Below are 25,715 nucleotides of genomic sequence, written 5' to 3'. Positions count from 1 at the left end.
ACCCGAAACTGCTCCCCAGCCCCGAAGACTGGCGTCCGTTGTCAACAGGACCCAATTTGGAACCCAGAACGGACGTCCCTTGTTGAGGTGGGTCGTCCGTGACAACCGAGCAAGGGACAGGCGAACCTCCGGGGTGAGCACAATCGTCTGGGACTTCAGAGACTGAGGCAACCCATTCCACTTGGACAGGATCAAGTGCTGCAGAGGTCTGGAGTGAAACTGGGCGTATTCCACCATGTCGAACACCGACACCATGGAGCCCAGTAACCTCATCGCCGAGTGTAGGGACACCCGGCGGCTGTGCAGACAACTGCGCACCCTTGACTGTAAAGCAGAGATCTTGTCCTCCGTCACTAAGATCCTTTGCTGTCCCGAGTCCAATAAGGCTCCAAGATGCAGAATCCTCCGAGACGGGATTAGAGTGGACTTCTGCCAGTTGATTAGCCAGCCGTGCCGTTGCAGCAGTGCAATGGTCAGGTCCAAGTGGCGTAACAGGAGCTCTGGAGATCCTGCCACCAATAACAGGTCATCCAAGTACGGCAACATGCGGACTCCCTGCAGCCGCAGAGAAGCCGCCATGACCGCCATCACCTTGGTGAAAACACGTGGTGCTGTCGCCAGGCCAAAAGGTAACGCCCGAAACTGGAAGTGGTCACTGCGGATTGCAAACCTGAGGAACTGTTGATGGCGCAAAAGAATAGGGACATGCAGGTAAGCGTCCTGTATGTCCAATGACACCATGTAGTCCCCAGGTTCCAGCGCCAGAATGATGGACCGTAGGGTCTCCATCCGAAACTTCGGTACCCGCAAAGACCTGTTGAGTGCTTTGAGGTTGAGAATCGGACGATGCGATCCATTGGGTTTCTGTACCAAAAAAAGATTTGAATAGAAACCATGGCCCCTCTGGGAGAATGGAACAGGCACTATAACTCCAGCCTGGAGCATAGTGTGCAATACCTTCCGCAGCTCCGTAGCCTTGTTCCGGTCTGATGGTAGACCCGTGGTGAAGAATCGAACCGGGGGTCTGTGCCGGAAGGAGAGGGCGTACCCGTGGGAGACCACCTCCAGAACCCAAGTGTCTGTCGTAGTGGTCGACCAACACTGGGCGAACTGCAGCAGGCGGCCTCCCACCCTGGGATCCCCCAAAGGGAGGCCCGGACCGTCAGGCCGCAGGCTTGTCATCTGGCTTGGGGGCCGGACGTCTGGTACTCCATGTCTGCTTCCGGGGCTTGACCGATTTCTTAGGGCCAGCCTGTCGAGGAAACGACTGTGGTTTGGGCCTGCCCTGGGCCCTAGATGACCGAAAGGACGATGGTCCAGAACCAGAAGGAGCAGCGGCCGACGGGAGACAAGACGATTTGGCTGCCGCCAGCGTGGCCACAATCTTATCCAGATCCGGACCGAAGAGAACTTCTCCGGTAAACGGCAACGCCTCCAGACCCTTTTTGGAATCTGCGTCCGCCTTCCAGGATCGCAGCCACAAGGTGCGATGAGCAGCTACCGCTGCTGAAGAAATCCTAGACACCAGAGTACTAATGTCTAGGGCCGCCTCGTTGATGTAGGTGGCCGAATCACGGAGATTGCCTATCAACTCCGCCTGTTCGGCCGGACAGTCGGAATCAAAAGAAGCCTCTAATGAATCTGCCCAGCGCTCCATCACTCTGGCAACCCAGCAAATGGCCATAGCCGGCCGTGCTGCCCCCCCGCAAGGGAATAAGCGGACTTCAGGCAGATCTCCACCTTGCGGTCCGTAGCATCCTTAAGGGAGGACATGGATGGCATCGGCAATGTGGCACTACGGACAAGACGGGTCACGTGAGAATCCACCTGTGGAGGGGATTCCCACTTTGCAAAATAATTATCCGCGAACGGATAAGCCACCGCCAGGCGTCTCTGCGGCTGGTATCTTTTGCCAGGCTGTTTCCACGCCTCCTCTAAATGGTCCACCAACTGACCCGAAAGAGGAAAGACTGTGGCATCGCCCTTCATATCTTTGAAAAAGGCATACTTAGATTTAGCCGCTGGGGGAACTTCGTCCTCAATCACCAAGGCTGTGCGGACCGCCCGAATAAGTCCAGGAATATATACTTTGGACTTAGCATCAGCGTCCTTAGCATGGAGAGGTTCCTGATCGTAAGGATCCAGAACCTCCCCATCATCAGACGTCCCCTCGTCATCCTCATAAGGAGCCGACAGAGACGCCACCGGCCGTTTATGCAGCCGCATCACAGACTCCCTTTGCAACACATCCGACAAGTGCTGTACAGAACTCGTCAGGGAGTTAACCCACGCTGGCTCCTGAGAAACCGGGAGCGGGGAAATAGGGAGACTGTGGGGTACCACCAATTGTCGTGGGAAACCCTGCACGGGTGACGACACCACTGACTGCTGGGACAAACCCATCGGTGTAAACGCAGGCTGCGGAGCTAACTGGCCCACTAAGGCGGTAAGCGCTTGAGCGAAACAAGCCCAGGGTGGCTCCTGTACCGGTGCAGTAACCGTAAGAGGCCGCGCCATAGACAAACACTGCCGGCAGAGGCCCTCCGCGCTACCCTCCCCCTCCGCTAACGGTCCTTTATACGTAGTACACTGTAGCCGGAGGGGAAAATCACTTTCAGACATGATGGCACCACGTATGTGACCCCTCTCACCATTTATATATTTAAGAGGCGAGAGACCACCCTGCAGCACCGCACCGCAAGGGCTTAGCAGAAAAAACAGGGACAGTATAAAGCTGACAGTTTAGAAAAAAAGTTACAGGCAGCAGCGCTAGCACAGTCACATACAATGCAGAGAAATAACAATTCCTGCACTAACAGCGCTGATCACTCAACTACACAGACACAGGGCCTGGTAGGACACAGCGCTGCATACACAGACCTGACCACAGCGGAGGAGAGGTATGCGGGGGGACCCAGACCACGATGCTTCCAATGCAGGCTTCCAGCAGCGTTCACCATGCTTCAGAAAAGATGGCCACCGAGGAGCAGAGAGAAGGCTGGCCTGGGGGAGGAGCGCTGACACAGGGCCAGTCAGCACAGTGCAGAGAGGGCTGTGTGCAGCGGGGGAGGCGCCGGCTGTGAGACAGGGAAGGCGCGCTCCCCTGGCATGCATTTAACCCCTGGGACGCCGCAGCGCTACCGCTCTGCTGCGGTCCGCTGTCCCAGGGGGTAGTGGAAGCGCAGGTTGGTCGTCTGGCTCCACACTGCAGCCAGTCCCCAGGGAGCCCCCTGCCTGGGGACTAAGGACCATGTGATCAGCGGGGACCCCCCGCTTACCTCTGTCCCCCTTCAATCCGGCCATGGTCCGGAAAATCTGGGGTCACCGCTAGCTGTGACCCCAGATGTCCACCAGCATCCCCGGATCAGTACCGGCGTTCTGGTACCGGCGGGGTGTAGGGAAGACAGCATGGACATCAGGACTGACTGTCCATGCTGTTCATCCAGATGTGCAGCCACTGCTGCATGAAGAAAAAGCTTCAGGGGCTCTTCTAAGCCCCCCTCTAGCAGGTGCATCCGACTACGGCCGGGCACCAAATGAAACTGAGATGCCTTGGCTCGGGGGCGGGGTATAGGAGGGGGACCTAGTGCATCCTAGGAGGCTGAAAGCTTAACTCTTTGGTGCCCGATGACTGACATCACACCTATACCCCCCAAGGTATCCTGTGGATACCCTATGGACCCTGAAGTAGAAAAAGAGCCTGATTTGCTTGGGTTGGTGATTCTGATATATTTGCCATATATAGCTCCCCCGCAATTTGGAATAATTCCGTTTCAAATTGAAATCCGAAGCAACAGCCTGCCATTCTGCTTCCGAAGTTGGACACTTAATGAAATGAAACAAAAACCAAAATTAATACAAATGTTAACAAAGTAAAAAAACACTTGCAAACATTAAAAAGTCCTTGAAATTTAGTGAACAAACTAAAATCCAGGATGTTCATTTCCTTTTCAAAAACACACTAGTAGAGGTTAAGTTTAGTAATGTGACACATAATTACATTTGTTTTAATTAAATTACTACATGAGGACTATGCCCCCAATGTGCAAGTGGGGGGATGTTTTGATTAACTTAGAGAGGGGTCAATTCAATTGTTTGGCCGATGCATTTAAAAAGAAACACACCCGACAGAGCAATTCAGTTGTTGCTCTATCAGGGCGCATTAGCCGGCCGCGTCGGTATTTATGCACACACACTCAGGAGAGTGGGAGCAGAAATGTTATAGAAACACCCTGATTCCGATGCTTCCTGTAGTGACGCCGCCCTAATCCAAATTTTATACGGCTGTAACCGCTTTAGACGCCTAAACCTCGTCTCATATGGCGTCAATGAGGCCGATAAATAATGAGCGCCTAGAAAAATTGAATATTGAAATATCTGCTCATTCATTGTCATGACCACAAAAACAATTTAATGCCACCTATTATGTGTTGGTTCGATGCTAGTAAATGTACAAATACATATAATACACGTGTAATTATTCAATTAAAAATATATTTACCCTAGATTGAGAAGGGAAAAAAAAAAACACTGCTATCTCGGCCTTTATGCAAAAATAAGGCAGTATGCCACTTCAGCCATATTGAGCTTGCATAAGAAATCTCTATAGGTGGCATGTTTCAGCATGATGGTAGGATTTCCCGGGTGCGTGTGCCGCTTTTCACACTGGGCGAACTGCAGCAGGCGGCCTCCCACTTTGGGATCCCCCAAAGGGAGGCCCGGACAGTTAGGCCGCAGGCTTGTCATCGGGCTTAGGGGCCGGACGTCTGGTACTCCAGGCCTGTTTCCGGGGCTTGGCCGATTTTTTTGGGCCAGCCTGTCTGGGGAAAAGACTGCGTCTTAGGCCTACCCTGGGCCCTGTAAGGCCGACGTACCAGAACCGGATGGAACCGCAGCAGACGGAAGACATGCCGATTTGGCTGCCGCCAGCGTGGCTACGATTTTGTCCAGATCCGGACCAAAGAGGACTTCTCCATTGAAAGGCAAAGCTTCCAAGCCCTTCTTGGAATCACCGTCCGCCTTCCAAGATCGCAACCATAAAGGTGCAACGAGCAGCGACAGCCGCCGAAGAAATCCGAGACGCCAGAGTACTGATATCCAAGGCCGCCTCATTGATACAAGTGGCCGAGTCCCGGAGATTGCCTATCAACTCGGTCTGTTCATAGCCGACCTAACTGCCCCCACCGCAAGGGAATAAACAGACTTTAGGCAAATCTCTACCTTACGGTCCATAGCATCCTTCAAGGAAGACATGGGCAATGTGGCACTGCGGACTAGCCGTGTCACATGGGAAACCACCTGTGGAGGGGATTCCCAGTTAGAAAAATTATCCGCAAACGGATAAGCCAACGCCAAGCGCCTCTGACGCTGATACCGTTTGCCCGGATGTTTCCACGCCTAATCTAAATGATCCACTAACTGACCCGAAAGAGGAAACACTGTGGCGTCACCCTTAATATCCTTAAAAAAGGCATATTTAGATTTTGACACCGGAGGATTTTCATCCTCAATCACCAAAGTTGTGCAGTCTGCCCGAATAGGTCCAGGAATATAAACCTTGGACCTAGCGTCCGACTCTTTAGTACGGAGAGGTTCCTGGTCCGAAAGATCCAGAATCTCCCCATCATCAGACGTCACGTCGTCATCCTCATAAGGAGCGGACAGACGCCACCGACCGCTTATGCGGCCTCAACCCAGACTCCCTTTGTAACACGTCCGACAAGTGCTGTACAGAACTTGTCAGAGAATTAACCCACGCAGGCTCCTGAGAGACTTGGGGAGGGGAAATAGGGAGACTGTGTGGTACCATCAATTGTCTCGGGAAACCCTGCCTGAGTGACACCACCGACTGCTGGGACAAACCCATCTGTGAGAACGCAGGCTTCGGAGCTAACTGGCCAACGAGGGTTGTAAGCGCTTTGGCGAAACAAGCCCAGGGCGGCTCCTGTAGCGGGGCCGTGACAGTAATTGGCCGCGCCAATAAATAACACTGCCGACATAGCCCCTCCGCGCTACCTTCCCCCTCCGCTATAGGTACCTTGCACGTAGTACACAAAAGCTGGAGAGGAAAGTCACTCTCAGACATGATGGTAATTGACCCCTCACTGATACTCGTAGTATAGTGTGAGACCACCCTGCAATCACCGCACCGCAAGGGCTTTAGCAGAAAAAGATCAGAGACAGTGAAAAGGCTGACAGTAGAAAATGAAAGTACAGGCAGCAGCGCTAGCAGAAGTCACATACAATGCAAAGAGAATCAATTCCTGCACTAACAGCGCTGATAATCAACTACGCAGACACAGAGCCTGGTAGGACACAGCGCTGCATACACAGACCTGAACCAAACTGAGGAGAGGTATGCCGGGGGACCCAGACCGCTTCCAAGCTTCAAGCAGCGTTCACCATGCGCTTGTAAAGATGGCCACCGAGGAGCATAGAGGAGGCCGGCCTAGGGGAGGAGCGCTGCCACAGGGCCAGTCAGCACAGTGCAGAGGGCGCTGTGTGCAGCGGGGGAGGCGCCGGCTGTGCTACAGGGAAGGCGCGCTCCCCTGGCATGCAATTAACCCCTGGGACGCTGCAGCGCTACTGCTCAGCCGCAGTCCCAGGGGGATAGTGGAAGCGCAGATTAGGTACCTGGCTCCACGCTGCAGCCAGTCCCCAGGGAGCCCCCTGCCTGGGGACTCTGGACCATGTTTCAGCAGGGTCCCACCGCGGGACCCCGCTGCCCCCTTGGATACGGCCATGGCCCCAAACATCTGTGGTCACCGCTAGCTGTGACCCCAGATGCTTACCAGCATCCCTGGATCAATACCGGCGTTCTGGTACCGGCGGGGGTGTAGGGAAGACAGCATGGACGTCAGCACTGACTGTCCATGCTGTACTTCCAGATGTGCAACCACAGCTGCATTGAAGTAACTTCAGTGGCTATTCTTAGCCCCCCTCTAACAGGTGCATCCGACTCCGGCCGGGCACCAAACGAAACGGAGATGCCTTGGCTCGGGGTATAGGAGGGGGACCCTAGTGCATCCTGGGAGGCTGAAAACTTAACTCTATGGTGCCCGACGTCATCACCTACACCCCAAGGTATCCTGTGGATACCCTATGGACCCTGATGTAGAAAATAATTTTTAGGAATTGTAGTTCAGCCAGGTAGGCTAGCAATGGTTGCATGTACCTTAAGCTGGCCATACACTGTGATCTGCATACAATGCGATCTTGTATGCAATCGCCCTTGAAGTCTCTCCGGCAGCTGAAGTGAACGATGTGCAGCAAAAGCTACACTATGTTCACCCAAATCTATCGTGCATGATCTAATGATTTGCATAATTAGAGCGAGTGCGATATGACACAGATGCATGTAGCACGGACCAGGGAGATCCGTGCTACATGCATCTGTGTCATTGACGAAGCACGGACGGGTTAGTGAGACCAGTCTGTGCTGCTCTGTACTTCAATGACACAGATGCATGCACGGACGGGCCAGGAGATTCGTGCTACTTGCATCTGTGTCATTGACACAGAGCACGGACGGGTCAGTCAGTGAGACCAGTCTGTGCTGCTACCTTGGAAAAAAAAAAAAGTTTTAAACTTTAATTACTAAATAGGTACATGCATTTTAGGGTTCTAGAACTTGATTATTAATCCCTTACTATTGAATTGATACAAATGTTCATATATAGTGTATTTTTGTGATAATGAAATGCAGACTGCATTAGCATTAAATCTGTAATAATTTATTTAACATAGTGCAAATAAAATCCTGCACACGTACGAAAACAGATAATGGAAAATAAAAATTAAGACAGACATACATTTAAATATATTTACAGCTATTTACAAAATTTGATTATGTAAAACCAGAGTTGTTTTTGTTTTTAGAAATACAATCACATGGAAGCCAGTATAAAATTCCTAAAAACCACTTCTCCAATGTTTTGGTCCAAATGAAATGTATAGGTAGAATTTGGTAACCTTAAAACCAATTAAAATGCAAACTGAGTTTCCAATGTAAACAGAACCTCATTGCAAACACATTTTTACATAATGGTCCGACCTCTAAATATAGCATGTACAGTAGTTATTTTTCACATTAATGTAATTTAAATATTTTAGAAGACTACAATCCACTTACAGATATGCAAAATCCTTAAGACTAGAGCTGTACCCACAGCTGCAACTTTGCTTACACAAAAAGGCGACTTGGTACATACAGGCAGGGATTATTTAAAAAAAAAAAAAAATTACCAGGTTGAGGGCAGGGCACCCAACACTCCCCCCTTCCCTAGCAAATGAAAGGAATTAATCGCTGTATAATCCAGAAGTTAGCAACTGCAGCTATGCAAATTCTAGATGATCATGGATAAGTTTGTCCATTATATATAAACTATGTTTTTGATGCAAACATTTACTCCCAACTTCCTTTACTTTTTTTTTTAAATAGTTTTTTTTTTGTTGTTCCAATTTCAGTTGGATACATATTCAGTCTTTTCTTTAAAAGTTACAGCCGTCGCAAATTTTGCTTGCTCTTTTTACTCCCGGGAAGAGTGTCTGACAAGTATTTGTAATTTCGAGATTTGCTGTTCACACAATCCTTGGAAAAGTGAAATTTACAGTTGCATAGTGTACAAAAGTCCAATTGACAACTCTCCCGGGTACAAATTGCTCGGTGTTGTGAGAAGTCATATTTGGCAGGAGAACCACAGTCTCTACACACTTTAAGGCTTTGGTCATTGATCAGTGTTTTTCCAACCTATGAAAAACAGATAAAGATCATTAAAATTTTAAACAGTCAACATTTCATCAACAAAAAAGCACTTTAAGCAAATACTAGCGTTCCCGCTAGGCTGTCTGAAGGGTGCCCACTAAAACGCTCCTTGCCCTTTTGGAGGCGCACCGCTGATCTCAGGCCGATGCCCCAGCCGTTCCCCGGGGAGGGGGGGGTACGGGGCAGGGACACGGCATCTGTTGTGTAGCATCTCTACGCAACCAAGAGCAAAGAGTGGCTATTGATACCAACATTAGATTAAAAGCATGTGTTCTCAGGGCATAAAGGGGTTAAAAAAAAAATCATGCCTTAATCAAGGTGGAGACATTTTATTACCAAGAAATAAATTAATGGACACAGTTTTTTTTTTTTTTTTAAGTAGCAAAGAGAAAAAGCCTAAAGACTACTTGGTTACACGAGTGAAGGCTGCTACTTAAAACATTCCTAGGTTGTCAATTAGGATTTTAAAGCATGCAAAAGGTAATAAAACTATATTAAAAGTGATTGCTTCCTATAAACACTTCCAAAAGTTTCTAACATTTTCAGTGGTCGGTTTTACTGGGAAAAATAGCTCTTCCAGATGGCTAGAGCTTTGTTTTAGCACCATAGTTGAATAAGTCTATAATAGAATACATATACTGTAATTCTATGATGAGCTGCTTCAACTAAACTGTACTTTCATTTCATCTCGTGTCTAAAATTACAGATATGCTATATGTGGGTACTTTATTAATTGGTGGAAGAAATATTTGGGCCCATAAAATGTATATTTGGAGGGGGAGGAAAAAAAAATAAGTGCATTTTTAAACCAAAGTATTTTTGGTATACAGTGTATAAACAAACGCCAACAGGCACAATGATCCATTAAAGAAACCTTGACGAGCTTCATTATTTGCTCCTGTCTGTAAGTAGGGTACGCACCTATCTGTTTCTTACCATTTCTAAATGGTTGTCTTAAAGTATATTTGGGAACGTGACCAGGCTAAAGATACCCAGATGGGAATTCCCCCACTTAGATGCGAGTTGTGGTACATCATCTATATGTATAAATATCTAGGATATTTTGAACTATCCCCTTAAGGATCATACCTAAAAAAGACTGTTTCCCTTTTTGTCTTTTGGGGATACATAATACGGAGGATCCTAGAGGAACTCCTATCATCTATGAAGAAAGAAGTTTAAGACTGAACCATAAGGCGTTTAAGATGTTTGTTTTGTATTATTCTTTTTGACATTACCTTTATATGTTATACCCAGCGCCATCTTGTATTCAAATTATTTTTGCTTTATATTGCGTTTTGAGTGGGGTGACACTTTCTAGATAACAGGAAAGCTGCAGGGGTTGCGCACCTTCTTTTCAGATATTTTACACAGGCACAATGGCAAATATGAAGCAAAATCTAAGATATAGGCAACTTACATTGGGGGTAAAATTAAGTGATAGACATATGTAGCGGTTTCCCCTTGTGTGTCTAATTAGTAATTGGAAGAACAGAAGCTCAGACATGAGAAGTTTTAAAAAGTTAATTCTTCTTTATGCAATCTGGTCTTTCTAACAGACTTACTTCATTAAACTCAGAGAGACGACTGTGAGAGGTTGCTTGTTTGTTCTTCTTGTTACTTTTCTTCTTAGAAACACCCAACACTGCACTTGCTACCTTCTGTACTGAGGCGAGGGGAAATCTAAACAGAGAAGAGTCACGTGTTGCTGCATATTCAGATTTCCTTGTTTCTTTTTCCTGTTAAAAGACAATATGGTAATATGTTACACAAAGGACCAGTTTGAAAAAATTGGAAATTTAAAGATAACATTTTCCACAATTATTTCCAAGCAGCAACAATCATGGCGGGCCAAGGCAAAAATATCAAATAACACAGTTTAAGACAGGTTACTACAACCCAAGAAAAAATAAATACTTACACATATTTCTTTATGACACTGTTTATAGACACTGTAAGCACAGCTGTCCCTCTGTAAGATTTTTCTCCATGTCGTGCTCACACTGATGACACTATAAAACAATCAAACAGTGATTTATTTTATAGCATTTTACATGCAAAGATATATATTCATAGAGATCAAGGTTCGCACTCTTCACATGTATTGAAATAAAAAACCCTGCGTCCCACTGGGCACACTTAGCCAATTCAAAATCGGACCATCTTGGAAATTCTCTTTAGGAAGGGGGGGAGAATGGCCTCCTGGTTACGGGGAGGTGGGTGATCTACTTAGCATGTGGGGGTGGCATAGGGGAGGACTAATTGGTAAAAAGGGACATGTGGGATGGTCTGATAATGTGAGGGAGATCTATTAGGCACTTAAGGGTCATGTGGCATGTCTGATGGCATTGGTCTAATTGGCACAAGGGGCATGTGGGGTGGTCAGATTGTGTAAAATTCCCTTAAGTGCCAAACCATTAATTAAAATGAGACCTAGAAACAGTGACCCAAGTTTTCAAAATGACGGGTCCCTGGGACCCACAATTCTGTGATCCTGGAGATATTTATAGAAAAACATATATGACCTGATTCAGAGATGTACTCTAGTGCCACTGCAAATTTGTACACAGCGACTATGTGAAAATATGCAAATGTTGAAGCTTCCGGGATTTGTAGACACGCCCACTGGCGGCTTCGCAAACCCAAACGACTGTATACAAAGAAGCAGCATTGGTCACAGATCAGTCTTCTGAGTCAAGCTGCATACACATGGTACGATCTGTACCACCAACTTGAAAGATATTTTTCAGTGAATTCATCCTGCCACATCTCTGAACAGGCAAAGTTGACAATATAGTGCAAGTTGGCCTGCATGGATGGACGATCACAGATATCGTTAATGCGGGAATGTGCATCATTGGTCGTTCACTGCATAAAAATCAACGATATATATCGTAGCGTGTACACGCACCTTTTCCCTATGGTTACTCAGAATGGGCGACAGTACTGAAGCACCAGAGCCACTTTCACAGCGTACAGGATCGCAGTAGCAGACAGACACTCCCTGTAACCGATTGTTACATACCTGTGTTTGAGTGAACACCCCCCCTCCCCCCGTTGCCATCCAAACAGTCCCTGCCTGTCAATCACACTGCGACTAAAATCCTCGCTGTGAGCAAAAAAAGGTTATGAAACTTGATGCATGTGCAGTAAGACTCAAACACATTCGCAGATCACCAATTATAAATCACCGATTATAATTGCTCAACTGCGTAAACATCGGCATTGTGTCCAACACACAATTAGAACACTGGACAGTTAAAAACACACGTCTGAGTGATAGAATTACTAATCATATCCTGCATTACCAAGACCCCGGTGAAAGGCACAAAGAACTCTAAGGGGTCGATTCAAAGACTTGCCCCGTAAGAGCGGTAGTTCCGGACTCGTCGACTTTTGTTTGCAGCTCATAGGGCTGTGTACAAAAACCTGCGAGATCAGACCAGATGAGAGGTCATTGCTTCCACGCCCCTCGTGGCTAATAGAATCGACCCCTAATTACGAACAGGAAAAATTTCAATATCATGGAATGTCCTATTACAATGCAGGTACTAATGTCCAATAGAAAATTGTAATTTGATACAATAGTAGATAACTCACTTGATTAAATCAATTGCACGAAGATGCCTTAAAATTTTGCTGAGCAGATGCTTGAAGTCTCTCTGAAAAAGTTCTCCAAGAATGTCCAGTTTTTCCAACCCCATTTTTTTGCCAATTAGTTTATCAAGGCCAAAGGCACCATGGGAAACTACTTCTTTAACAGTGTCCCAATCAACCTTTGGACTTCTTTTAGAGCTTTTCTTCAATGTAGAACACACAACTTCCTCAAAGCGAAGCACTGGTAACAAGCTTGTGCATGAGACTGGAAAAGGTTTTTCTTTCAGTGAAGCTTGTTGATTTGGTGTCTCAAACAGTGGAATGGATGTAGTGCTATGGCTAAAGTTGTCCTCATCTTGACACTGAGAATCATCGTGCAGTATTGAAGAATAACCGCTGTCCTGAAGGGGACTACAATCCACATTTGCTTCAACCGCATCAAGTCTATGCAGAAGATTTTCCTTGTTATACACAGGTTCATCTTCTTTAATGATGTCCACCTTTGTAGGAAAAACATTTTCAACACTAGTTCCCAAATGCTCAGGCTTTTGTGGGGACTCGCATCTTTTGCAAGGTTCACAATCAAGCTTGTTTGGACTATCATCCAATTGTAACTTCGAAGGTGATAACTTAGTTGGCGTTAAGTTATTTTTATGACCACGCATCTTAATTCTTTTGTGACACCAGATATAAAAAAGACCTGCAAAAATAAAAGATAATTAATATTTGGAGTCCATAGGCAAACCAAATTATGTAAAAAAAAAAATTGAAAAAAATGCCGTCATCCCTAATTCTAATATGAAATACAAAGAATGTAAAGAAATGTCGAGTTTAGAAGGGGCTACTAAACCTTAGAGACTCATCTCAAATATGAAGTGTAATATAAAGCGAGAGGGTTTTTGCCTTATAGCTTACAATATAAATTGTTCATTTAGCGCCACCAAATCAGTCAGTCAATGATGTACTGTACAGAGACTAATAACTCAAGTGTTCATTCTTGTTTCAGGATCGGGCAGGACGCCGATATAGGAGGGCACATCTGAATAATGGATGACAGCTCAGGGAAGGGGTGTGGCCTCAGAGCACACCCCCTGTCCATTCTAGGGGGCATATTCAGCCCTCAGATGCTGGGCTGCCCAAAAGATCTCCCCGCACTGTGAACAGACAGATGTACACACTGCTCACTTCCCCCCAAGGGGCGGGGCAGAGAAAAGCGCAGCAGCACAGTAGGAGGCCCACTGGCATCAGGCTGTGATCAGCGGGCGCCTCCATTAGGGTATGGCACATTGTAGCCTTTTATAATCGGGCAGGCCACAGCGCCCTGATACAGCCGAGAAAGAACGCTACATCAGTCCCTGCTATTTTGGCAGTTAGTCATATGCCCTACGACACAAATGCACACTAGGGTCTGTTTCTTGTGTGCATAGTGTTAACAAACCAGTATGAAGGTGGGAGGAAACAGAACCACCACAAAAACTAGAGAGGAGTTTTTCGCTTTTACTCTGTTCTTTTCGCCAAATTAGCACAATTTCGGATTTATCTTATTGGCTATCCAAAACATGTGATATCCAGTTAGCCAATAACAGTCAGTTTTCAGATCCGAATTTAACAAGCCAAAACCAACTGCTAATCTGATAAAAGACACACTAACAAGAGATGAATACGTAAACTACACACAGATAGGGCTCTGGTCTTAATGGATTCTTTACTCTTAATGAGTTCTATGAAAGTGAACTAAAATAACTATAAAAGTTGTGGACCAACTGCATGCATGTTGTGTGTATTACAAAATATTTCTATGAAAGCCCAATTTCATATAAAAGATAAAATGCGACTTTCCACATTGAGGTACCATGTAACTGTTGTGCAAAGATTAGCTTGCTCCCTCACAACATGGAGGTCCTGGGGTCAATTCCAACCAATGCCCTATCTGTGTGGATTTTGTATATCCTCCCTGTGTTTGATGTCAGAATCCAAAAACATACTAGTATGTTAATTGGCTTTTGACAAAAAAAAATAATGCACTGTAGTTTAATGTGTGCGCACATGTGGTCAGAAATATCGATTGTAAGCTTTACTGGGGTATGGACTCCTGTGAATGACTAAACACAAATAACTTAATATCAGCCACATAAACATCCCATTCTATTTTGTAAAGGTTAGCAGCATGTCACATAGTCATTAAGGAAATGCTAGTTACGTTGCTATGTGTAATCTGCTCAAGTAATTAAAATGGCTGAGGAGAACCATTTCATCTAGTGGCATTTTTGTCTATTACAAATATTAAACACACCAATATAGCTACTCTTGTGACTGAAAATGATGATACCTAAATAAAATGGAGAAGAGTTTATATTTATAGTTAAAGAGAACTGGAAATTTAGCAGCATTTTTTCCTTCTGAAATGCTCCGAGGGCTAGTGGCATGGAGGGAAATACCTATAGGAAACACAAGCAAGCAGAAAAAAGATTGACATGTCCCTTAGAATATACACTGCACTAGGAGAATTTACATAAAAAGAGTAACATTGTATACAACAGTTCACTATCACAATCGCGAATGAAAAGACTGCTGTGATGATCATTTCTCAGTAGGAATAAGTTATGCTTTGTGCTTCATGTTGTGAACGTTAATCAGAGTATTCAAAGCACCTAAATTACGTTACATATTCCAAATACATTTATTTTAAAATAAATGTAACCAGTAACCCCTTATCACCACAGTGGAAGAAGTTAAATACCCAAAATACTCGTCACCACCCTCCCCCCCTGGGCGCCATTTTTCCACCGCCTAATTTACTTTTCACCTTCATACAATAAGATAAAAATGTAAGCACATGAGGATCGCCTGTGTGAGATGTGTCGATTACATAACACAAGGTTTTAAATGAAGTTAATGCTGCAGCGAGGACCCCTTCCCCCACATGCGCGGCGGGGGCTGCGGGCGGATTTGGCGGGTGCTGGGCACAGTATCAGTAGCCGGTATAGGGTCTGGACACATCTGATCGGTGATTATATAAAGGAAAGGAGTCTTATAGGGGTCCCCTAAGCCATAATATCTGTATGTGGATGGAATATACGTCCCGGGCAGTATATGCAATGGTCATACATAGCTCTGTGAGGATATAGGGCATGCCTATCAGCAACATAATATATAGGACGTCATCAGGGGAAGCACATTTACGTTTTAAACCATTAAACCCTTTATACAGTTAAACAGTTTTCCCACCAAAGCAGCCCCCCTTCTCCCCGCGACACTGACAGAGGACGGGCAGCGGGGCTGTAAGCAGCTGGCACAGGGACTCTCAGAGCTCCCGGCTATAATGCAAGCAGCAGACGTGATGTTAGACCTCAGTACAGATGAAAAGCACACTTACCGGGGCTCACACGGACGCTCCCTGCATATAATTCACAGGACGTGGTTATTTTGCCAATTCATAAAATACTGCAAGACAATCGTGTATGAGCGGTCCCCGCCACGCTCACAGGTAGGCACACTGAGAGCGAGACACTGCTGCAAGTACTTCTCTGTCATCAACTAAATGGCGGCAGCTGCTCCAGCAACTTGTATAGTTTGAATTTCGCGACCAAACCGTCTGTCCAATCAAGTCCGTTTTCCGGTCCGCCAGCAGCCAATAGCACAGTAGCTGGCGCCGAGATATTCCCCATATCTAATTGGCGAAATCCTGGCCACGTCCCTCCCTCCGGACGCACCAGCCGCCATTTTAGTAACTGGCAACTGAACTTATAAAGCTATTAACTGTTCTTATAAAAGACCCTTTATTTTCCAGAATAATTTAACTAAAGGGTTTGTTTAATCATATGGAATTGTGATTTCGCAATACATAGTCCGGTTTATAACAGCGATATGGAAAAAAAAAAAAAAAAAAACTTTACTCCAGTGGTTAAGATGGAGGTTTGCTTGAGGAAAGGTATAGACCCCCTTCATTTGTACCTGGAAGTTATAAATACCGAAGACAGGAGATTTATCCACTTCCGTTTGCTTGATTGCAATATGGTGCATGCGATTTCATGTCTTCTAGCAGCCTTCCAGCGATCTAGTCCCAAAGAGGCAGATGCAGAATTAGCTATTATTGCACCCCAGATAGAAGAGTAAAATGTATTTACTATTAAATCTACAATTGCAGACATAAGCTGCAAAGTTGTAGCTATCACAAGGTGGGGGTGGACCTGTCCCAGTAGCATGCAACAGTTTAATGCTTGCCATACACCTACACGATGAGTGCCGTTGCGACTCACCGCGCCATTTTCCCTTTCAATCCCCTGGCAGTCCCGGGCACACGATGTACATACGATCTCACAATACGAAAAAAAGACAGATGCACGCACGGAGAGGTCATGCATGCATCTGTCTAAAAAAAAAAATAAGCACAGATGCAGGGATGGTTCAGTGAGAACCATCAGTGCATCTGTGAAGAGAAAAAAAAGTGCTTAAAAAAAAAAAAACCAGCATGCAATTAGATCCAATTAGCTGCAGGGTTTACCCTGCGATTATCAGTACTGCCTGATTGAATTAGATGCAGACACCCTGCGCCCCATAGGGGATTTTTTTTCTCCTCGCAGCCTCAGGAGCTGCACGGAGAAATACAAGTTAAATTGCAGACTCTGCATTTTAACACACAGGCAACCCCATGATTAATTGAAAAGCTCTGGGCTTGAAATCTGGAGCTATTCCTCATCCAAAAACCCTGTGCCTAATTGAATTCCTCATAAAAATGGCCAAAATCATGGGATTGCAGTAATAGTAATGGTAGGTGAGGTGTCACCATATTATAACGTCTTGGAAATGCCCAGACCTGCATCAGTTGTAATATGACATCTCGAGAGTCAGTTTGAACACCAGCTAGGTTTCTCATGGCAAGGCGACACAAATTAGGGAAGTTCAAATGGAGCACGATAGTGGGTGCCTAAAGGATGGGACATTCCATTTCTGAAGTTGTGCGGATATTCAACATACCTCGATCTACAATGGCACATGTGAACCCGGGAATACCTCATATAAGACAGCATAGTGGCCAACCACAGGTGCTTAATGATTGTGACCAGCAGCACCTGGTTAGAATTGTCCGTAGTAACAGATAAGTAACACTGGCTGAGATCACATCCAATGCAAGAGGTACCAGACACATATCCAGCAGGTCAGTGCAGTTTTCTTTAGCTTCCATGGGATATATGAGCAGAATACCCACCAGAGTGTAAACACTACAACAACAGACACAGTGCCTCACCTGGGCTCCTGACATCACTAATTGGGCCACGGTGGACTGGCAACATGTGGTGTGGTAGAGGAGTCATGGTTCAAGTTGTTTAGGGTTGATGGTAGGGTTCGAGTGTAGTGCAGACCCCATGAGGCCAAGGACCCCAGTTGTCAACAAGGCACAGTGCAGACTAGGGACAGTTCCATAATGGTGTGGGGGTGTATTAATGTAGCATGTGTTGGGTCCAATGCACCGCCTGAATACGCCATTGACCAGGAACCACTACGTTGCATTGCGTGATGACCATTTGCAGCTCTTCATGTACTCCCACAATGATGGCGTATTCCAGTAGCAGAATATATTATGCCATCAGTCCCAAGAATTAGTTCAAGGAGCATTCTGGGGAGTTCCAACGAATGGTGTGGCCACCATGTTCCTCCGACAGGAATCCAATTGAGCATTTAAGGGACACGTTGGAGAGATCTATTTACACCCATAATCCTGCATCGGAGCTGCGGGAAGCTATCCAGACAACATAAGTCAAAATTTCTCTAGAGGTCTTCCACCCACTTGTGGAGTCGATGCCACATCGAGGTGCTGCACTTTGCCAGGCTAGAGGTGGTCCTATACGATACTAGGCATCTATCCCATGACTTGTCACTTCAGTGTATGTGTTTGCAATTGCGAGATTACACTCTTACTAGATCTGCCACATCCTACCTGCAGATGTAAGTATCAGGATCAAAGTGGTCTTGGATGCATTTTTAAGCAAATATTGCGTGTCTGTTACCACAAATAATTCTGTCCAAATGTCACCTATTATATTTTCAGGAATCTCAAAGCCATACAAAATCTATTGGTAGTAAGTATATTGACCATAAAGATCAAACACCACATTTTGATACATTCTTATTCGCTAAACTACTTTGTAAAGTCACACAAATCTTTCTGTAAAGCTTTTTCATAATTAGGTCTAAAAAAAAAAAAAAACAGACATTTTAATTGTACAGAAGGGTATTCCAAACAAGCAATTAAAATTCTGCAACCATTTGTCTTCACAAGTTATAAAGTTTTATGTAAGGCAAAGGTTCTCAAACTCGGTCCTCAGGACCCCACACAGGTCACCCAGCAGGTGCTCAGATATGTTTGTTTATTACTCACTGACACATTTTAAAAGATCCACAAGGGGATGCTAATTATTTAACTTTTGATTCTGTGAGGAGACATGGAAAACATGCACTGTTGGGGGTCCTGAGGACAGAGTTTGAGAACCTGTGATTTATGGGAATGCTTGCAAAAGGGGCAAATATTTATGTAATGAATTCATGGGTATGCTTTTTTTTTTTAAACTATTATATGCTAAAGCTTTAATTTTTTTATTGTTTTAACATTACTAAATATTTTCTGTCAGTAGTAAAATTTCCAGTTTTGTGGTCATAAGAAAAATAAATGTAAAATTCAGAAACCAACTGTAATCATCCAATTATAGCGCTCATTTAACTAAGCAAATGCAGACATACAACCTGTAAATACATAACATAATATATGGGATATGACTAGCATAACAAATACATACAGTACATGTCATATATAGCAAGTTCCAAAAGAGTACCAATCATTTCAAAAATCACAGATTTCAGTAAGTCCATGTAGATTTGCTTGTTTGTCTATAGTGTATAACTAGAGGGTTTTATCCCTCTCTAGTGACAACAAACCCTCACTTTAAGGAGAGATGAAATCCTTATCGCAGACTGCACTATATGCATAAGTACTGCATTTGGGCAAAAAAAACAAGAGACCACGCTGGTACATATCTAACTACACACACACCATATAACTGGTACAAACCGATACAGCGAGGAGTTTAAGGAGTCAATGCAGGTCATGTGCATTTTAGGGTAACACACACCTGTATTATACATCCGGTGATGGCATTGGCTCTTTAAGAGTAAGCGGTGATGACAAAGTGGCACTTATGGTACCTCCACGATATGATCCAGTCTCTGGTGCAGTGAGACGCTCAGGGGCTTGTCATGTTTCAATGGAGAATGGACTTGCAGACAGGCAGTGCATGCACAGTAGTGCATTTGGGTTGGAGGTCACACTGACATCAGCGCACCTCCATGTTAGGTACAGAGTCTCACACCCTGCAGTAGATAGAAGGACAGTGTGCCCCACATTCCCTCTAACAGCGTGAACAAACCATTACTGAACTATAACCCACATGAAATCACCCCCTTTAATACCCCATTCTGCCTCTCCTGTTGTAGATGCCATCAAAATGCGATTGACTCTACTTCAGCCTCTGTTTATTATACCTTGACTTTCAACCAAATGGCTGCCACATCAGACTACTAAAGCCAATTTGTAAAAAGATTGTTCTGGGTACTTGTCAATGGTTGGGTTTTAAGCAGTACCACCTGTATACCACTGCTGGTGACCCTGGGCAGACCATAGATGTGGTCTCTATCGTGTACTCTAAATTCCATGGGAATAGTATAACAGCAAAATAAGTGCCACTCTATAAAACAGACATTTCATACAACCAATCTCACAGGACATGTCTATACCACAAACCATTAATCTGGCAGGAATGGAAGTGTAATTAATTCAAGGGACTTTAAAATTAATGGAGAAGGAATGTGTAGATTAGCGGAGAAAAAAGGGAAAGTAATTCTGGTAGCAGGATGTTTTCAATAACAGAGAAATTTTGCAGAGCTTCTTGTATTGAAGTGGATAGAACATTGTGTAACGCCTACCGGGTCTATATAGACTTACTTCTTTATACTCTTGAGATGTTTAGGGGAGTCAGCCTCACGTTAAAAGACCCACTGGTAGGTCTGTCCTGGGGAAGCCATTCCAACTTCCCCCAGACAACTTCGAAATGATGGCAGCTAACTTTGACCAAACAGATACTCACTTTCCAAAGGGGAGTGATATAAACTTAATCTTAGAGTGAACATCTGGCAACCACAGGCGTAGCCATAATGCTCTTCTTACACCAAATGCATTGGCCATGGTCTTAGAAGCTAGTTTAATTGAATCCAAAGATGCTTGACACAAATTCCGTTGCCAACAGCATATTGTGGACAAACTTTAAGAGTTCACAAATTTTTATTCTATCTGCATAATGCTGACTGTCACAGCTGTAGCCACCTCAGGGCTCAATGTTGCCACATAAAATCAGATGCAATTATTTTTATAGCAACCTCAATTCTTCTATCCATCGCATCCTTAAAAGGATTCTCCATCTGTGTATGCAACCACTTTCATCAACACTCCTATAAAATGGTCATAAGACAGTCCCTGTCACTGCCCAGGATCAACCACGTCATTTTCAATACATTTCTCCCTGCTTACACCTGAAATTTCAGCTGCATCTCTGTATGGAGACAATAGGAATTCATGAGCGGTAGAAAAAATAAAATGAACAAAAAAAACCTACCATAAATAAATTGGTACGTACGACATCGGCATTGCATACACCTCTGAATCAGGTCCAAAATTCTGTCCCCCCATATTTATTGCTTGTAGTTTAGGCTATAAACACGATAAAACAAACATGCATCTCCTCCTTGCTTGTTCCAAAACATTCGCTAACTGGATCGCTCTGCTCAAGATCTACGCATTTCACTCTCTGACTCCCAAACCAAAATTACTAAGTAACTGCATCATATAGGCCTAATAAGTATGTTTTCCCCATTGCAATCAGAAAACATAGGTACTAAATTGCACTTCCCCTTATGTATAAAACACCTATTTTCCTAAAGATTGTAAGCTAGTGAACATGGCTCCCTTACCTCGTTACTGAAAATACCCAGTTTTATATTAGTGTGTTTGTTCCCAACTGTAAAGTGATACACCTATTTGTTTATGTACTTTGTAAAGCACTGTGGAACGTGATGGGTGATGATGATGGGTAGGATGATGGTGAGGATAATAATACAAAATCATTGCAATGGGACTTGACCATTGGTAGCCATCGTAAAACACCCCAAATACTAGTTTACGTAACTGGGCTAAATTTTTCCCTATTGCAGTTCCATGTGCCTCACATTTATATTTAGTTTAAAGTAATAAAATCTTAAAAAAAAAAATAAAAAATACTGTGAAATATAAAGCCACATTATTTCTCGAATACACAAGAACCAAACAATGTGCAAGGTTCACATAACAAATGACATTTGGTATACAATCAATAATAATATTTCACTATCGGAATTATAGACTTTTCAATATAGGAGGCAATATCCTTTTTATATCGATTCTAGAGACAAGATGTTGCTAAGGGGGGTTGGAGCAAAAATAAAATAAAAAATAAAACTAAAGACCCAATATCTGACATTATAGATGGTCAATGTTGATTAGGAATTAGTAATATGTGGAAGTAATCAGATTTTCTATGTCTTTAAACAAAAAAACACAACAACAAAAACACATTTAGGTGATATCACCGAGCAACCAAACATTAAAATTAGTGTTGGCATATACTGTAGGATCACAAAGTATAAAGTTTCAATCACCTAGTGGTCTCTCTCTTATCCACTGGTTTATTAACTCATCTTTTCTTGCAAAATTATGACAGGGAATTTTTTTTGCCAGAATCAGATTATAAAACTTTTCAGTCTCTAGTTATAGACAGATTCTAGAAAACCTCCATCTCTATTTTACAAAAGTTCTTAAAACTGGATTTTGATTTAAAATGTAATGATCATACCATTTCGACATTTGATTATTAATTTTATTCATATAACTCTTGCTCACCCAATATAGTCACACGCCCATTTAAACCCCATCATTTACATATTAAGAAATGCAATATTGGTACACACAGGGTTCATTCCAATACACCCCCCAAAAAATCATGAAATTATAAATATGAAATTGATATCGTAGCCACCTTGTAACGCTAAAAGGGACTATTATTTGAAATCAAATATAGAGCCCCACTGTTTCTTAGGTTTTGCTTTGTAAATTATGCAACAATTTCATGGAATGAACTATAAGTAAACATAATAGCTCAAAGACTCCTTAAAGACACGGCCATATTCCCAAATTAGATTTTTTTTTTCTTAAAGAATGTATGGATATTTTCGATCAATGCAAGCAATGTGTGTATTCTCTATTAACCAACGCAGTGGTTCCCAAACTGGGTGCCTTTGGGCACTTGCAGGAGTGCCATTGGTTGGTGATCCAGAACCAAATAAAATTCTTCATGTTCATCGTATAGGCAAAACCAATGCTGGTGGCTGCCAATCATAAAATATGTGGACTAACAGAAGCACAGCCCTGTCCACAACCACATTACTGAACCTAAGGATTTTTGATACATTTCTCAATAAAAAAACAAAAAACTTTTGGTCTAGAAGTGTCATGGAAAAAATACGGAGGCTCTAATGTGCAGTGATTCAAGTTTAGGAACCACTGAGAGTATTGTCCAGGTGCCCTATTTGTATTTTGTTATGCTATTTTGGTCATGTGTCAATTTTGGTCTGTTATAATTGGTGAACTCCAAACCCTATAGGTGATGCTGCTGTTTATCACTGAATTGAACCTAGGAATGCACAAACTTCCATATGTAGTAAACTGTTCCACTACACTACTCTATATTTCTGCATCATGTATTCACATATTACACTTACCAACTATTTACAGTAAAATCATACTTTTAGTAGGGGCTTGCAAGCTATGGGAGGAATTCAATTATAACCAGCAGCAAATTGATCGTGCTTGCCAGATTCAATCAGATGAGAGAACCCCACATGCTAATTACCAGAGGCAGGATTTTTTCCTCGCAGCCTCAGAAGCTGCGAGGAAAAATCCACATTAAGATGCAAAATCTGCATTTTAATGCATGGGGAAACCCATCGATTACGCACATTAACACAGTGTTTATCAAGAGGGGGAAAAGGCTAATTAGCGGAAGAGCTTTTCCCAGCGCGATCAATTAGCTGCGGGGTATATCCTGTGACTAATTTAATTCCCCCTATATGTTCTATAAAATTTAGCATCATCAGATTAATTGTATTATTAAATACCAGACAAAAACTTAAATAGTAAAAATTCAACTAGTACCTTTATTTATAAATTTTCGTTTGAAATAACTTCCATGAGAGATTCATAAATAGCGAACTCAGTGAGATCCTGAATCATCTCATCTAAAAGTTCATCGCCAAGCAAGAATCCTTCAATGTTGTGTAAAGATTTGCCAATTCGATGGTCAGTAACACGGTCCTGAGGAAAGTTATATGTTCGAATTTTTTCTGATCTTCCTTTTGTCCCCACCTGGAAAAGAAAATTCACTAAAATGTAAAAAAAAAAAAAGAATATAAACAAAAAAAGGTGCATACCCAACATGCATTTAAAAAAAAAAAAAAAAAAAAAAGAAGAAGGAGTTATGGTAAAACTTACCTTCGTTAACTTTTTCTTCGAAGTCCATAGGGTCCACAGGAATGGGATTGAAATGCCGGCGGCTGTTTAACCCTCGATTCAAATCCCCACCCCCTAGAGGTGCCTAACCCTAATCTCTCCCCCCCCTCCCCAAACCTAACCCTGCTAGACTCCCTAATCCTAATCTCCCCACCCGCGCGGCTAAAGGCGCTCCGGACTTGCCTCCATTCACGCCTATCATAAATCCCTAGCCGGCATTCCGATGTTGGCCTTGCGACTGCTGGTCTCACGACTACATCCCGGTCCACAGGGAGACATTGGGGTGTAGGTGGGACTTGAAGAACCAAACACCAACAGCAAAGCTTTTTAATCTCAGGATGCTCTGGTCCTTCCCCCTATACCCCGCCCACAGCCTGAGGACACTTCAGTTTTGTTAACAAGCCCAAGGCAGGAGCAGGAGAGAAGGAAGATTAGTACACTGAGGAATCACACTCACGCAGAGAAGGAAACAAGTGACCAAGAGAAGAAGCCCATAGAAGCCAGGTGCGTCAGGGCAGGTGCATTGTGGACTTTGAAGAAAGTGTTAACAAAGGTAAGTTTTACCATAACACTGCTTTTCTTCTTCAGGGTCCATAGGGCTCCGCAGGGAGATATTGGGGATGTCCCAAAGCAGCTGTTCAAGGGTGGGAACACTCCTGAGCGGATAGGAGAACCCTACGCCCAAAGGAAGCATCCTGAGAGGCATTTGTATTAAAGGCAAAAACCTAACAAAAAGGTATGGACAGAAGACCAGGTAGCCGCCTTGCATAGCTGTTCAGCTGAGGCGCCACGCCGGGCTGCCCACGAGGGACCCACAGAGCAGGTAGAATGAGCAGAGACTGTAGTTGGCACAGAAAGGCCAGTCTGCGTGTAACAAAAAAAAGTGATTTACTGTAGCGCTCAGAAATAATAAAAACCTTGATAAAATAGATAAATGAATATAAATTTTTAATAAAACATAATTCTATTAGCATACGATCATAAATTTGAAAATGGGGAGTAAGGAATCGTAATAATACTTCTATAGCAGATGTAACATACTTAAATGTGCAAATGTAACAATGTTTCCCCAGCAGTACAAACTTGCAATATACGAAAAAAAAAAAAAAAAAAGATGAAAAAAGTTTTTATGTTACAAAAGATGAGGTACCCTTGTAACAAAAACAGAAAGAACGCTTGGTGGAGGCACAACTTAGATATAGGTTATTGAAGGTTGGATTTATATGAGAAATTGGAAAATTAGTTCAAAATAAAAAATAACTTAAGTATAGTTAAAATAAAGTGAGAGAAAGTCAGTAACCAAGTCTTACATATAATATATTAATTTAAGAACTTATAAAGAATATATATGGTGTTAGCTGGGTGAAGGCATTGATTAATAAATCTCAGTGTAAGCGAGATAGAATTCTATGTTTTGGAGAGAATATATTTTAATAACTTAAAAAGGTATAGGTACGCCAACTCAAAACTAAAAAAAAAAATAACTGCTGACCTTAAAAGGTGTTAATACGTACCTTTACCAATTTTATAGGTACAGACTAGTTGCTAATTACAGGTTTAGTATATCCTTATTGTAAATGACATTTAGGCTTGGACAAAACTAGCTTATTGACACGTATATAACTTTATATTTACTAATTAGTTTAAGATTGTACACAAAGCTAATCAGTGCTAAAAAGGAAAAAACATTGATAGATTATATATCCG

The 25,715-nt window shown here is 43.5% G+C and overlaps 2 protein-coding genes across 3 annotated transcripts in view; both read right to left on the bottom strand.

The window, feature by feature from the left end:
- Nucleotides 1–7,765: 7,765 nt before the first annotated feature.
- FBXO5 (F-box protein 5) lies at nucleotides 7,766–23,737 on the bottom strand. Of its 2 annotated transcripts, none has more exons than XM_088474379.1 (5): nucleotides 23,655–23,737; nucleotides 12,365–13,061; nucleotides 10,686–10,776; nucleotides 10,330–10,503; nucleotides 7,766–8,749 (listed from the first exon to the last, which is right to left on the bottom strand). In XM_088474379.1, the coding sequence occupies exons 2-5, from the start codon at nucleotides 13,024–13,026 to the stop codon at nucleotides 8,498–8,500; spliced, it is 1,179 nt and encodes a 392-aa protein (XP_088330505.1). In that variant the 5' UTR covers nucleotides 13,027–13,061; nucleotides 23,655–23,737; the 3' UTR covers nucleotides 7,766–8,497. The 2 variants fall into 2 exon arrangements, with proteins under 2 accessions (XP_088330505.1, XP_088330504.1); XM_088474378.1 differs by lacking the exon at nucleotides 23,655–23,737 and adding an exon at nucleotides 15,738–15,919.
- Nucleotides 20,600–25,715, bottom strand: part of MTRF1L (mitochondrial translation release factor 1 like) — a 35,734-nt gene continuing 30,618 nt past the window's right edge. Inside the window, exons 7-8 of the mRNA XM_088474377.1 lie at nucleotides 23,655–23,864; nucleotides 20,600–20,961 (exon numbers count right to left, since the gene is read on the bottom strand). Coding sequence (XP_088330503.1) covers nucleotides 23,661–23,864 — 204 coding nt within the window. The 3' untranslated portion in view covers nucleotides 20,600–20,961; nucleotides 23,655–23,660. The remainder of the gene's footprint in view (nucleotides 20,962–23,654; nucleotides 23,865–25,715) is intronic.

The sequence above is a fragment of the Taudactylus pleione genome, unplaced genomic scaffold (assembly GCF_031769625.1).
Source record: "Taudactylus pleione unplaced genomic scaffold, aTauple2 ptg000154l, whole genome shotgun sequence".
Taxonomy (NCBI): Eukaryota; Metazoa; Chordata; class Amphibia; order Anura; family Myobatrachidae; genus Taudactylus; species Taudactylus pleione.
The sequence above is the reverse complement of the archived record's forward strand: the minus strand, read 5'-3'. Positions and strand labels throughout refer to the sequence as shown.

What these genes read in the sequence shown, in the direction of transcription:
- FBXO5 (XM_088474379.1), bottom strand. Translation starts at nt 13,026, where the DNA reads ATGCGTGGTCATAAAAATAACTTAACGCCAACTAAGTTATCACCTTCG. An exon ending in CGTGCAATTGATTTAATCAA is followed by an intron (nt 10,777 to 12,364) that starts GTGAGTTATCTA and finishes ATTGTTTTATAG; the next exon opens with TGTCATCAGTGTGAGCACGA. An exon ending in GTCTCTCTGAGTTTAATGAA is followed by an intron (nt 8,750 to 10,329) that starts GTAAGTCTGTTA and finishes TGTTTTTCATAG; the next exon opens with GTTGGAAAAACACTGATCAA.